Consider the following 16,550-nt stretch of genomic DNA (forward strand, 5'->3'; position numbering starts at 1 on the left):
ATTGAATTGGGGTAGTTTTCCCTTCTCTCTAGAAGGAGGAGTGCTCTGGTATGACCGCTCATTTCCTCCTATCTGAGATTGATCGAGAGGTTGCCTTGTGTCATGGGAATACGAATATGGGCCCTAATGGGTTCAATTTCTCCTTTATTAGGAGGTTTTGACCTCTTGTTAGGGATGATGTGGGGATTATGTGTGTGCAATTTCATCAGTTTTCTTCTTTTCCCTATGTTTTTTCCTTCTATTGTTGTGTCCTATTTATAAGCTCCTAGCTAAACTTATGGTAGGCAGGATACATGGTATTATAGATAAGTCTATCTCTCATAACTAACCATCCTTTCTCAAATGTAGGCTTTTAGTTGATGGGAAGTTGTTGTGAATGACTTGGTGGATCTTGCTAAGATGAGTAAAAAACCTTGTCTCATATTTAAATTGAATTTTGAGAAAGCTTATGATTCAGTGTGCTGGTCATTTCTGCATTATATGTTATATACATTTGGTTTTAATGACAAGTGGGGAGGTTGGATTCATGCTTGTGTTTTTTATAGTAACCTTAATATTTTGGTTAATGGTTATCTAACCTAAGAATTTTGTATTTAAAGGGGGTTAAAGCAAGATGATCCTTTGACCCCTTTTCTTTTTCTCTTGGATTAAGGTCCGAGTGAGTTTGGTATATTTAACATGCTAGGGTGGGTTATGATTTTTCCTAGAGATCATGTGATCGTTTTTCAGATGTTCTTACCTTTTGGTGGTCTTTTCTAGGATTATGGGATGTTTTCTTATGGTTTTCCATGTTATGATTTGGCCGATTTGAAAAATCTTGGAATGATAGAGTGTTCTCAGGTAAATTGGTGACTTCGAAGGACGTGGAATACTTGGTCATTCTCTTAGCGTGAAAATAGTATATTGGTATGTTAGTGGGTAACTCATGTACTTTCTCGTCCTGACTTGAGAATCATATTATATATCTGACACTACGCCAAAAACTGGAATAGACAGCGCACCTTAGAGGGCGCTTTCTTAAAAAAGCGCACTCTAAAGTGAAGAGAAAAAATAAGGAGAGAACAACTGGAATAGACAGCGCACTTTAGAGGGCGCTTTTGTAACAAAGCGCCCTCTAAAGTGAAGCGAAAAAATAATGAGGAAATGGAGGGACACCAATAGAGGGCGCGTTTATGAAAGCGCCCTCTAAGGGTAGCCTTAGAGGGCGCTTTTAAAAAAGCTCTCTCTAAGTCCATGTACATTTCCAGTTTATAAGGCGCTTTTGGAAAGCCTTAGAGAGCGCTTTTAGAAGCGCCCTCTTAGGCCCCCTTTAGAGGACGCTTTTTTTACACAAGCGCCCTCTTAGGTCCCATTTAGTAAACATTAAAATTATAACATATACTGCATGTCTCTTTATTTTCCCTCTCTATATGCTATTTCGTTTACGTAACTGGGTTTTCTCTCTACTGCGATTACTCTCGTCCTCCGTTCGTTCTCCCTCCCTCACCGTCGTCGTCACCGTCACCTTTTTCTGCTGTTGCGTTCACGTTCACTGAGTTATCTGCGTCCACCGTCGTTGTTCACTTTCTTCTCCATCGTTACCGTCACCTTGAAGGTATTTCTCTCAATAGTTTGTATTTTCAGGTGTTTGATTAGGGCATTTTCTAAACTGAGTTTTACATTTTGTGCATTATGTTGATTAATGTTGTTTAGGGAAAACGAGCACTATATGGTGTTCATGAGCACCTTGTTGTAAGGTTTTTTATTTTTGATTGAAAACTGATGTCATTTGGAGTGTGTTTGAGCTTGTGCTTGGAAGTTGGATGATTATGGATGCAAGTTTGTTCATGTTCCAAACACCATAAGTTTGCATTGGTCTTTTGTATGCAGTAGGTGTGTGTGAGTTTGTATTCAATAATGATGAAAAAAAGAGAGAGTTTAGATTGTTGTAACATGAGAGAAATGGAAGGTATATGAATGTGTTTTTTGTGTAGCTTCACGAATATGGTCATTGTCTTACTTGGGTCTTATTGAATCATTTCTATATTACAGATAAAATGGCTAGTAACCAAGACGATACCCATGACGCGAGTGGATCACGTAACAATGTTGAAAAAGAAATCAAACGAGGATTGACTGTTATGAAGTCAATCATTCGTGCAAGAGACAAGGGTGAAAAATTCGAAGTACATTGGAGTGCTGAAGACCAACTAATTGAGCCTAACGGTTCAATGTTGGCAAGTTACATTGGTTTCCTTGTTCGACAACATATTCCGATTACATGTGATAATTGGAGAAGTCCGGAATTGAAGGTTGGCAAAGAAAATATATGGTCCGAGATACAGGTACTTACCATATATTGTTATATGTTTTTTTGTTGACTATTTGATGACCATATATTGTTATAATATTACTTATAATAACATACTCCATGTGTATGTTTTTTAGAGATCCTTTCACATCGATGAAAGCCGGCAAAAATATTGTATTCAATTGGCCGAAAAAAGACTCTGAGGATTTCGATCCTTTTTGTCCAACAAATTTCTCAAGGATGAGGAAGGAAAATTTGTTGAAGCAGAACGGCCAATGAAGTATGCGGAGATTATTTCAGCCGAAGAATGGGATAACTTTGTCGCCAAACGAAGAAACGAAAAATTCCATGTAATGTCTATTAATTATGGTATTATACAATTGTTAAGTTACTTGGTTCTGATATGCCTTAAACTTTTTTATCCAGGAAGTAAGCGACAAAAATCGGAAAAGGGCATCAAAACCCGCGTATCCGTACAAAAAAGGGCGTACGGGATATGCACGGTTACAACAAAGAATTGTGAGTATATTCAAATGCTATGAGCTTATACATTGTCACAATATGTTATAATTGATGATCTTATAATCTGATTCAATGTGTAGCTAGCCGAGGAGAAAAGTGACGCAACATCTCTTCCGGAGCACGTATTGTGGAAGGCTGCTCGGGTTGGGAAGGATGGGGCTGTCGTTGAAGCGGTTCAAAATGTTTATGACGAATGTGTAAGTATATGTAACATTATTTCTTTAATTATATCGAAAATTTTGTTAGACATATAATTCATTTTTAATCTCCTCTAATAATATTTCAGGAGACTTTATCCCAAACCTTACCTTCAACCGAGGTCCAGGATTGCAGGAGCGTACTTAGTCGAGTACTAAATGTTCCTGAGTATTCCGGTCGTGTGAGGGGTAAGGGTTTTGGTGTGACTCCGTCGTCATTTTATAAAAAACCAAAAACAAAAAATCCTACCAACAAAGAGGTGATGGAGACCTTGGCGGAGTTAAGGGCACAAGTACTCGAACTGCAAAAGGAGAATGCAAGGTATAGAGAGGAAAGGTGCGGTTCCGAGGCAAAAGATACTAGTGACCGAGCTAGTATCAATTGTCAACCGAAATTTCCCGAGGTAATTATATATGTTATTATGAAATTAAAATATCACTTTTTTACTTGACACATATACACGTTAACAATAACATTTATTATTGGTTTAGGGCATTACACCTTGTCAGCTGTATCTATCGTCACCAACTTATCGCATAGTTGGCAAGGGAAAAGTGCACAACACTTCGGGTGAATTACTTCACCATAATCCGCTCCCGGTGGGATATATGAAAGTTTCGGTTGACCTTGTATTAGATACGGACGCGCTTCTACCATTACCTGACGTTGTTTCAGAGACAACGTTGATGCGAGATGCAGTCGGATCCTTTGTTGGATGGCCGTCAGATCTAATTTTCCCAGATGCCGAGGTATATATGTTCTAAATGATTATGAATATTTAGTATTCATATTTCAATTCAGCTACAATTATGATATTTAATCAATCCTTATTACATGGTAATATTAGACTCCTACAAGACCCACACATAAAGCTGGTAAAGGGATTTCAAGACGCATCGAGTCGGTTGCATCTCAAAAAGAGGTACAAATATATATACCCATTGAATTATATACGCAACGATTCTGTTGCATCACAAAAAGTCATGATTTAATTTATATGAATTTTTAGGTTCCCGGTCGAAAGTTGAAAAAAGCTGGTAAGGATATTCCAACGACGTCCGGGACAAAATCTCAAATTATGATGTGTCTTGAGAAAATGGTGGAAGAGTCAGATATTATGCACGGCGTCATCCGTAGTGTAGATATTGATGAAGGTGTTTTCAGAATTGCTCATTCCGAAATAATTGCAAAGGAGGACATGCAACAACTTTTTGAACACAAAGGATTGGGCATCGCTGTCATTCATACATACATATGGTACTCCGATCAATCTATTATTTACTTAGTTGAACAATTTATTTACACATTTCAATGAGTAGTCTAATGTTTATTATGTTTCTATTTAAGGTACATGTATGACACATTGATGCGGGGAACTGAATTGTGTAACCGATTCAATTTTATTGCTGCTTCCTGTATCAACACAACATTTATAACGAAAAATCCAACATCCGTAAAGAATGAACTAGTCGATAGATTCATGGCGGCCGGCGATAATACTACACCCAATTTGTATTTTTTACCGTTTAATTCTGGCAACGGGTTAGATTTTCTTTCTAATAATTTCATTCTAATCTATGTATATCTTTTACGTAGAAAATTTTCATGCATCTAAATTTTTGTTTTATTTTACAGTGGTCACTGGGTGTTGGTTGCTATGGATCTTTCGAGACTAATGGTGTATTATCTCGATTCGTTATCGGGTGATTGGAGTAAATATCCGAGTATGAAGAAGACGGTTGACGCGTAAGTGAAATTCCCCTAAATATTCGTGTGTATTTGTATATTTAATTATGTCTGTCAGATTGATCTCAATATACGTTTTTATTTTGTTAGGGCAATACTAAAATTTAGATCGAAAAAGAATTATCGTAATAGGAAGGACATTACCTGGGTCAGAGTTCAGGTATATATTAAGTTTCTTATTTTTGCTTATAATAGTGTTTGTAAGAAATTAACTATATATATATATATATATATATATATATATATATATATATATATATATATATATATATATATATATATATATATATATATATATATATATATATAATATATATATATATATTGTTTGTTTTTCTGTGTAGTGTCCTCAGCAAAACAATTCGGTCGATTGCGGATTTTTTGTATTGAGATTTATGAGAGATATCATTGCGTTGAATCGTATAGACATCCCAAAAATGGTATGGAATAATAACTTAGGGTTTATTTTAATATTATCGGATATTTCATCTAATTTGTTACTAAATCATGAATATGTTTTATTCTCTTAATTGTAGTACTTTGACGAATACAAATCTTACTCAATAGCTCATTTGGATGAAATGAAGGATGAATTGTGTCAATTCATTATTGATCAAAGAATCATATAGGTTGTAGTTGTTGTACATATATGTATGGAATGTTATTGTACATGCATGAATATCAATATATTAATGTTGTATATATGGAGGATTAATGTTGTATATAAATGGATTCATGTTGTATATATCAATGGATTAATGGTGTATAACATTGGATTAAAGGATGAAATCAATATGAATTTTACACTTTTGCAGCATGCGAACAGGTTCCCAATTAAATACCCACTACGCCAAAAACTGGAATAGACAGCGCACCTTAGAGGGCGCTTTATTACAAAAGAGCTCTCTAAAGTGAAGCGAAAAATAAGGAGCAATAGACAGCGCACTTTAGAGGGCGCTTTTGTAATAAAGCGCCCTCTAAGGTGAAGCGAAAAAATAAGGAGGAGATAGAGGGACAACAATACATGGCGCTTTTTAGAAATCGCCCTCTAAGGTTATCCTTAGAGGGCGCTTTTACTAAAGCGCTGTTATAAGTCCATGTGCATTTCCAGCTTATAAAGCGCTTCTGGAAAGCCTTAGAGAGCGCTTCCATAAGAGCCCTCTTAGGCCCCCTTTAGAGGGCGCTTTTTTTCCACAAGCTCCCTCTAAGGTGAAACGAAAAAATAAGGAGGAGATAGAGGGACAACAATACATGGCGCTTTTTAGAAAGCGCCCTCTAAGGTTACCCTTAGAGGGCGCTTTTAATAAAGCGCTGTTATAAGTCCATGTGCATTTCCAGCTTATAAAGCGCTTCTGGAAAGCCTTAGAGAGCGCTTCCATAAGCGCCCTCTTAGGCCCCCTTTAGAGGGCGCTTTTTTTCCACAAGCGCCCTCTAATGTCCCCTTTAGTAAACATTAAAATTATAACATACTGCGCGTTTTGTTATTTCACTATCTGTTATTTTCGTTCTTTTTCACGTTAGGGTTCTAAGGCGTTTTCCTTCCACCTCTGTTAGATCTACATTATTACTGCGCGTTTCCTCCTTCTACCAATCAAAGGTACACGATGCATACATTATTACTTGCACTATTGCTTTGTTTTAGCTTTGCCCAATTTCAGTTTTATGTTATTGTTGTCTATGCTACGTTTGTTTCGACCTGTAAAGTTTCAATATTCATAGTCATTTAAATAGTTTGGGTTTATTAGGAAATTGACGGTTGGTTTTTAGTGACCATGATAGCGCATGCAATGGGACTACATTACCCAGTAGTTAGGGTTATACGACCTATGAACATATGATTTTGTGTCAACACCAGTATCATTAGAAACCTAGGTCCGAATGTGTTTGAACTCTTCTGAAATTGTTTTTTGTTTATTTTAATTAGTAATGGATAATACATGGATGTCTTCCAATCGATTGTCGAGAGAGTACGAGAATGGGGTATCAGAATTCGTTAAGTTTTTCGTTGCGCACGCCGAAGACCCCAGTAGAATGATACGTCCTTGCTTGGGTTGTTGTTATGGGAAACGGGTTGACGCAGTTCAGTTGACATCGCATCTAATGAGGCATGAAATTGATCGAAGTTATACATGTTAGAATTTGCATGGTGAGAAAAGTAACGAGAATGTTGAACCGGGGGATAGTACGACCTATGCCTCAAACTATAGTGGCGCAGATACATACGATTGTGATCGAGTTGAAGAGATTGCAGAAGCACTTGAAGGAGATCTTAAGGATTGTCCCGAAATGTTTGAGAGGTTGGTAAGTGATGCAGAGAAACCTTTGTATGATGGTTGCACTAAATTCACAAGATTGTCTGTGGTATTAAAGTTGTACAACTTAAAGGCGGGCAATGGATGGTCGGATAAAAGTTTCACAGAGTTATTAGCCCTTTTGAAAGATATGCTTCCTGAGGATAATGTTCTTCCCAATCGAACATATGAGACCAAAAAGATGTTGTGCTCTATTGGCATGAGCTATGATAAGATACATGCATGTCCAAACGATTGCGTTTTGTTTCGAAATGAGTATGCATCGTTAAATGAGTGTCCTAAATGCGGTGTCTCGCGATATAAGAACATGTTGTCTCCAATAAAAGTCTTGTGGTATTTTTCTGTTATTCCGAGATTTAGACGCATGTTTCGTAGTGAAACCGATTCAAGACACTTGACCTGGCATGCAGATGAAAGAATTATAGATGGAAAGTATCGACATCCGGCAGATTCACCACAGTGGTTGAAAATTGATAATGATTATCCTGAATTTGGAGAAGAATCAAGAAACCTTCGCTTGGCATTATCTACTGATGGAATGAACCCACACGGTATCCAGAGTATCTCACACAGTACATGGCCTGTGATTATTATGATTTATAACCTACCTCCATGGCTATGTATGAAGCGTAAGTACATGATGTTGTCTATGTTGATTTCTGGACCTAAACAACCAGGGAATGACATAGACGTGTACTTGAAGCCCTTAATCGAAGATTTAAAGATTTTGTGGGAGACCGGTGTGGAGGTTTATGATGGATATAGGAAAGAAAGTTTCAACTTGAGGGCGATGTTGTTTGGCACAATTAATGATTTTCCAGCATACAGAAATCTATCAGGGTATAGCATAAAAGGTCAATGTGCATGTCCTATTTGTGAAGATAAAACAGATTGGAAACGCTTGGAGTTTGGTCAGAAGAATGTCTTTCTCGGTCATCAGAGATTCTTAAATTCAAATCATCACTACCGTGGATGGAGAAAGGCGTTCAATGAAGAGACAGAACAAGGCAGAGCTCCACCTATATTGACGGGTGATCAAATTTTTGAAAAGGTGAAAGATTTGGATACTCAGTTTGGCAAGCCTTTTGCCCACACACTTGTCAAAAGTGGGTGGAAGAAGAGGCCAGTTTTTTTTGAATTTCCGTATTGGAAGTCCTTGTATGTGAGACATTTTCTTGATGTTATGCATATTGAAAAAAATGTATTTGAAAGTGTTATTGGCACGTTACTCAATATACAAGGAAAGTCTAAAGATGGCCTTAAGGCAAGAAAGGACTTGATAGCGATGGGAATAAGAACTGAATTAGGACCCTTGAAGAAAGGAAAACGAACATATCTACCTCCTGCTACTTATACTCTATCTAGAAAGGAGAAAAAAACATTGTGTAAGTTTCTAAGTGAAGTTAAAGTTCCAGAAGGGTACTCTTCAGATATTAGAAGACTTGTGTCTATGAAAGACCTCAAGTTAAAGAGTTTAAAGATCCATGATTGCCATGTTATAATGGAACATTTTCTCCCAATAGGTATACGTTCTATTCTTCCAGAAAAAGTAAGAAGCTCTATAACTAAGTTGTGTTCTTTCTTCAAGTCAATTTGCAGTAAGGTGATCAATCCTGCGATCTTACCAATGTTGCAAAAAGAAATCGTTATTACTTTGTGTGAGCTTGAAATGTTTTTTCCTCCATCATTTTTTGACATAATGGTACATCTAGTTGTTCATCTTGTGAAAGAGACACAATTGTGTGGACCAGCTTATATGAGATAGATGTACCCTGTTGAACGTTATATGAAAATATTAAAAGGGTACGTAAAGAACCGAAGTCGACCAGAAGGTTGTATGGTTGAAAGATACATTGTTGAAGAAGCGATTGAGTTTTGTACTGAATATTTGTCTAATGTTTAGTCAATCGGACTCCCCAAGTCTCAGCTTGTCGAAAAGAAAGAAGGAAAAATTCTAATTGGAAATAAAATCCTGGCAGTATCAAGGGTCGAACGGGATCAAGTGCATTTGTATGTTCTGCACAATGAGAATGAGGTTGAGCCGTATGTTGAAATTCACAAGGATGTTCTCCGAGGCTTAAATCCCAATAGAAATGAAAATTGGATAGTACGAGAGCACAATCGATGTTTTATACCTTGGTTTAAGGATCATATTTATTCAAAGTATTATTCAGATCCCGCTTTAATAACAGAAAGGTTGAGATGCTTAGCATATGGTCCAAGTTTCCATGTTTTTTCTTATAGCGCATACGCGATTAATGGATACACATTTTATACCAAAGAACAAGATGATAAAAGTACTATGCAGAATAGTGGTGTCACCGTGGTAGCTGAAGCAATGCACATATCAAGTGTGAAGGACTTAAACCCCAAATTTGCAAATCTGACGTATTTTGGTGTTATCGAGCGCATTTGGGTGTTTGATTATGAGAAGTTTCAGATTCCTATATTTGGTTGCAAGTGGGTTGAAAATAATAACGGCATTCGAATGGATAAGTCAGGATTTTTGCAAGTGGATCTTAATAGGGTGGGATACAAAGATGAGTCTTTTATTCTAGCCTCTCAAGCTAGACAAGTGTTCTATGTCAATGATCCGAAAAGTACGAAATGGTCTATAGTTCTTTTTTCCAACAAAGTAATTGATGAAAACACTGGAGATCAAGGTGATATTGATGTTGAGATTGAATCGTTTACCAGAAATGATCAAGATGAGAATATTATATCAAATGATTCATATATTAGAAATGATCATAATGAGGGTATTTAGATCAATCCAACCGTCCGTGTTGTTAAGAGACATGTAGAACATATTCCAACCAAGAAAAGAAAGAGAACTTAGTGAAAAAGGTACAGGTCAAATGATTTTAATTGTTTTCTTTATTACAGGTAAAATGACTTTTATGATTTAATTGTTTTTACATTTGTCATCTGATTTTAATTGTTTTCTTTATTACAGGTAAAATGACTATTATGAAGTCAATCATTCGTGCAAGGGGCAAGGGATACTCGAAAGTATCAATTGATATTTGTTTAGATGGAGATGTTCCATTGTCGTCAAGCCTCATTCGCGTAGATGATGATGTTGGATATTTGAAAGTATCCCTCTACGACAATGGAACATGTCCATCTAAACAAATATCAATTCTATCTTCAAAAGATAAGAGACCAAAAATATAAGGGGATTACGCAGCAAATCGAGTCAGTTGCATAAAAAAAAAAGGTATAAACACAATTATATGATATTTATGCATAGAAAATGTTAATTCTTGATCTTATACATCACCTAACTAATTTTATGATATTTTAGGTTCATGCTATTGATATTGAACAAAAAGAGGTTGTTGCTAAGAAGACTGCTGCTAGCAAAAAAAACATACATCTCAGAGATGCTTTTGCTACTTAGTTTTATTTCTTCATAAGTTATGAATTGGTTGTATATTTAGAATCTTTAGAAGTTAAACGATTATATATCAGTGGATTGTTGTATATGTATGGATTGTTGTATATAAGGCTTGTTGAATGCAATGTGTGAAAAAGGGCTTCAAATTATACAGTTTTGGGTGTACTGCTTCAATATACAGGTTGTCTAAAATAAATAAAAAAATATAGTGCTTTTTAAAAAAATAAATTTAAATAACCACCCACTTTAGAGGGCGCTTCCCAAAATAAGCGCCCTCTAAACCCTTTAAATTTCCACTTTAGAGGGCGCTTTCCAGTAAAAGTGCCCTCTAAACCCTTAAAAGTTTCCACTTTAGAGGGCGCTTTCCAGTAAAAGCGCCCTCTAAACCCTTAAATGTTTCCACTTTAGAGGGCGCTTTCTTTAAAAAGCGCCCTCTAAAGTGGCCCTTAAAGGGCTTAAAGAGCCACTTTAGACAGCGCTTTCACCAGGAAAAAAAGCGCTGTCTTTACCTATGCCAGCGCCAGATTAGAGGGCGCTTTATAGCGCTGTTATAGGCCAAAAAAAGCGCCCTCTTTTCCCTTATTTGGCGTAGTGACCCACTGTTTTTCAAACAAATTTTTTTAAAATAACTAACACTTTAGAGGGCGCTTTCTGTAGGAAGCGCCCTCTAAACACTTTATATTGACAACTTTAGATGGTGTTTTGCCCAGAAAGCGCCCTCTAAGGTGGCCCTTTATGGACCACTCCAGAGGGCGCTTTTTTCTGAAAGCGCACTATAATGTGGCCCTTAAAGGGCCACTTTAGAGAGCGTTTTCTCTAGGAAAACAAAGCGCTGTCTTTACCTATGCCAGCGCCACTTTAGAGGGCGCTTAAAAGCGTTGTTATAGGCCAAAATAAGCGCCCTCTTTTCCCTTATTTGGCGTAGTGTGAGCCAATAGCGACTTGAGTGTATTCGACCTATCTTTGACGTGTTCTTATTGTTTAGGTAGAGATCGGTGTTCGTTCTAGTAGGTCATTGACTAGAGAGCTCTAGTTCTTTTTCATCATTGTTGGTGCTCTCTTTCTGTTTTGTTGTTGAATTTTTGCTTTTTCTTTTGATTATGGGTTGGTTTCTTATTACTTAATTGGTGGTACCTCTTGTGTAATCTAGCAGCCTCGTGTTATACTCCCTTGATCTTTAATGTCTCATTTTATATACTTTTTTATTTGCTTTTAAAAAATATATATATGTTAATATCATACAAACTAAATTATAGTTTAAATAGAGACTTAAATAGTCAGTTGGTCCCTACAAGTTGGCGTGTTTTTCAATTTGGTATCTGAATCTTTTTTTGTTTGAAAATAATCCATGAATGTTAAATCTTTTTGGTTTTAGTCCTTAAAATCAAAATCCGTTGAAAAATCAGCGGGGTTTTCTTTGAAATTTCTTGCATATTTAAAATCTGTAGGTTTTCTACAGATTTTCCTTCAAATTTTTCTATGGATTTTCACTTTAGAGATTAAAACTAATATTATTTTAACATTTAGAGATTATTTCCAAAAAAAATTCAAGAAGTAAATTGAAAAATATGTCAATTTACATATTTAAGCCTTAAATAAATTATATATAAATTATGTTAAAGAATTATTACGATGAATTGAGTATATTTTTTTAAAATTACAACTACTTGTTAGAAATTTTATTTTTTATTTTTGAAGGAGTTTATTTTTATTTAATGTTCTAATAAAAAATCTATGTTAAAATTTCTACCAAAAGTTATATAATAAACCAAACAAAATTTAAATATATAGAATTATCTTCATTTGGAGTTAAAAAGTAACTTTTTTTTTATAGTAGCTATTGATTGTAATAAAAACATATTAATATTTTAAACTACCCATATAATTTTCGGTCATTCAGTTAACTATTGTGAGAGTTAGATAAAACAGATACTCTTTCATCCACTTACATTTTGTATCACAGTTGATACTTTCTTAATGGAACATGCCTCATACCCACTATGTATGGAGGAATTTTCATATATGTGAATCCATCATTCACTTGAATCAATGATCCATGATATCACTGATGAGTCATCAATTCCACGATCGAGGAAACATTTTTACACTGAATTTTTTTTTATGAGTAACACAATTTGTGAGAGACATGATACATATTCATCCAAAACTTTAAGGTGAAAGGAATATAAATCCTCTCATTTATAAACGCTCAATTCTCAACTTTTCTAATCAATTTAGGTCTTTTCCACACTTCTTTTTTAACATTTTCAACTCACACTTGTTTTCTCAAACACTAATTAATTTTATTAAAGTAATTAAAATTTTAAAAGTCTAAATATATCTAACTTCATTGTTTTTAAATAAGTTTCTCCAAACTTTAAAAAGACCAAAGATTAATGACAAGGGAATATTATTTTTTATAAAGAATCTAAAAATTTGGGAGAAAGTCAAAAATCTAATAGAATCAAACTAGTTATTGGAAACTTATTTATTAATTAATTAATTAAGTTGCCCTTGATACCGTACGCAATGACAGAGATAAATGCATGTCAATTAAGCCAATTTTTAATTTATGGTCATCATCGGTTACACCGACCATATTTCCATGTATATCACGTTGAACTACGCTTTTTCTTTTATGATGCAACAATCTAGATTTCTTAGCAAGTTAGTAGTCTCTTCACTTTATTTTCTAAGAAATGATTACTACATGATTCAAATTAACAATAATAATCTGAGATAATGTGTTTAAATGGATAACTACAATTATTAATTATATAATGCTGATTCATTTCTTTAACTAGGAAGTTGGGAATATATAATACGAAACTCACATAACTGGGGAAATAAGTATGAATGTTCTAGAAGATAATGATATACATAAAAATCATGAAGATGTTATTGCTTTTTCTAGAAGAAGAAAAACTACGTAACTTCATGTATATTAAGAAGTCATTTCTTGGAAGGTCATAAAAAATAGGGAAAAATAAGAAACTTATTGGGCACGCTTTCATTTCGCTGCATATATATAGAGAAAGCATAGACGTTTGTGATATCTAAAAACTAACTGAGATGGATCATAAACACCTGTTACGACAGAAGCCTCCAGGAGCACCATTCACTTGCAGCGGTTGTAGACAACTAGGGTTTGGATCAAATTACCATTGTCAAAACAGCTCTCATTGCAACTATGTCCTACATGGAGAATGTGCATATCCCGATCCTTACGCCTTTCATCCATTTTTTGAGAAAAGCTATTTCGAATTTCACAAGAAACCACCTGGAGATAGAGAAAGATACTGCGATGCTTGTGGAAAAGATATATTAGGGTTTGTCTACCATTGTTCTAGGACAGGATATGATCTTCACCCTTGTTGTTTGAAGTTGAAAAATAGTATTACTGATGAAAGTGGTACTGTGACACTGAAATTGTCCAAGAAAGTTGATTCAAAGTGTGTGAAATGTAAGCATAGGAGTGTTGTGGGAAATGTTAAAGGGTGGTGTTATTATGATAGAAATAGTTGTTATCACGTGTCTTGTTTCAAGGATTTGATAGTTGAGAATTGGAGGAGGGGTTACTTTTCTCAAGGAGATACATCAATTGCAACTACAAATTCAAGTAATGATAGAGAAACTCAACTTGCACTGACGAGCATGGAGATGGATCAAAGTTTGAGGATTTCAAGGAGGGCAAGAACTATAAGCAAGTACACGAAGATAGCAATTTTGGTATTCAAGCTAATATTTTCAGCTATATTTGGAAATCCTATATCTGCTTTTGTTGCTATTTTGGAAGCTCTTGCTTCAAATTAATTGACCATGAGAAGGTAGAAGAAATGTCCCTTAATCTGATTGTTCGATCCATTGCTCTTATTTTTCTTTATTTTAGAATGGTTTGCTTCACTGTTTTTGGTTGTATTGTTCTTAGAAGATTGTTTTGAATATTTTGTTGTATTGATGTGTGGAAATTAATATATTATGATGGAGTGGTTGTGTTCGAAATTGTCCATCAAAGTTCATCAAGATAAATTTTGTTATGGTTTTAAAAACAAAAAAGACTAGTTTTGCGTGTAGTAAAATAAAGATTTCTTCTTATAAGCAAAATATATTAATTGGAGTATAAAGGTGTGATACAATGATAGCAGTTGTGGTATTATCTTTTTATTACTTGTTATAAGTCAAGTTATGTATTGTAGACAAATTTAATGATGGGACATGTTTTTTTTACAAAAGCAAATTAATTTAACGAGCACAAGGGCTATCCAATTCACTTATACAGAAGAATTACAATTTAGAAAAATCCAATGGAATCTACCACCAATCCTAAAAAGAATTACACCACCTGATCACCACAAAATACAAGTCAAGATGAAGATGATACACTAATACTTTAATACACAAACAACAATAGAAAAACACTGCAAATACACTATACCGCAAACAGCAATATTGAAACATAATTGCACTCCTCTACTAAAAAAATACAATTTCAAAAATAACAACAGTCTTGTATTCGTCAAATATAAAGATGTGATTGTACTTATTTCTCGGTCAAATTCTTGTATTCGTTAACATCGACATTGACTACAACTACTTCCTCCTCCAACCTGAATAGTACGAAAACCTTTTCATAAGTCTAAATAAATAATATAAACAGTATTAAAATCAACTTGATATAATTAATCATAAGTGAAAACCTCATTCGTAAATCAATTTAATCTGCACTAGTTAGCCCATCTTTTTCCATTATTCATTTCTTATCAAAGTGTGCATTCTTTAGCTTGCTTGCACATTAGCTGTGCTAACCATTGATTTAGAGACAATTGGTTTTGATCTTAGGGAGAACACAAGACTTGTGAGGTGTGTGAATTTAGTTTTTTTTCTAGCAATCATGAACATAAATGGTAGTTTTCCATCAGATATATTGGATCTTGATGGAAGAAATTGGGAAAGATGGAGAGTAATTTAATAAATTTTCTTTTTGGAGCTCAAAAAGTACTTGAAATGTTGCAAAACAAAACAGTTGTGAGGAACTAGTACCTGAACTTACAAATGCACAAAGGGCCGTGATGAAAGTTCGTCATCATGTGTTTTATTAGTAGGTTATAGTGTTTTTAGTAGTATTTAGAGAAGAATTAAATATTTTAAAGATGAACTTTGGAAATATTTGAAACAAAGGAGAAAGTCGTGAATTATCTAACACATTTTACATTATGTCGTCTATCCAGTAATTTGATCACATCTAAAACTTCGTACACTACTAAAAAAAAATATTTCGTAATAATTTCTTCCTACAACCACTTATTCAATCAAAGTAATATATATTTATTAGGCACCTTTCATTTTTATTTTATGTTTAAATCACATATCACCCGGTCCAACTAAACAACCCTTGTGATATGTGAATGAGTGACATGCTTTGAATCACAACATCAACATTTTATGTTTTTTCGTTACAAAAAGGATGTATTCCATTAATTTACATTTTAAAATAAAATTTAACACTTTTAACCACGGTTCAGATTAATAACCGTAGTCTAATATCATGACATTTCACTACAGTTTTTCTTATCAACCGTGGTGAAATATTTTACCTATATAAGCTAATGTAATTCTTATTAGAACAGACTGTCTCAATGTGACACCCTAACTTCTCTCGCTTTATCCAAATCTCTTAAAACTCCATCATATCTTTACAAAACTCCAACATAACTTCTCCAACTTGTATGAGTTAAGGAATGGTATCATGAATCCTTGCAAGATGAAACAGGTAACTCATTTCTTTGGGTTCATTTTCCATGAATCTTTTCAATCAAAGGTACATTCATGAAACATTTTTCACCGTTTATTTTATGAGTTATGATGTCGTTGTTGTTCAAAATATTTGTCTTATTTTTCTTATTCAAAATATACGTGAAACATTTGTATTGTTCTAAATATTTGTCCAACATATGGTTTATTGTTTTCTTGTTGTTAAGATGAGATTATAGGTTTTATATTGTTGTTTTTGTTCAGATAAATAAAGGGTTTAAGTTATTGTTGAAGTATGTTGTTGTTTTGTTAAGGTAAGTTGTTTTTTGTT

At 34.4% G+C, this 16,550-nt stretch overlaps 1 protein-coding gene across 1 annotated transcript; it reads left to right on the forward strand.

Moving 5' to 3' along the window:
- The first annotated feature begins 13,540 nt into the window (after nucleotides 1-13,540).
- Nucleotides 13,541-14,281, forward strand: LOC127131727 (uncharacterized). The gene has a single exon (XM_051060647.1). It carries the CDS (start codon nucleotides 13,541-13,543, stop codon nucleotides 14,279-14,281), a length of 741 nt encoding a protein of 246 aa, XP_050916604.1.
- The last annotated feature ends 2,269 nt before the right edge of the window (nucleotides 14,282-16,550 follow it).

Source organism: Lathyrus oleraceus, chromosome 3, assembly GCF_024323335.1.
Source record: "Lathyrus oleraceus cultivar Zhongwan6 chromosome 3, CAAS_Psat_ZW6_1.0, whole genome shotgun sequence".
In the NCBI taxonomy this organism is placed as follows: domain Eukaryota; kingdom Viridiplantae; phylum Streptophyta; class Magnoliopsida; order Fabales; family Fabaceae; genus Lathyrus; species Lathyrus oleraceus.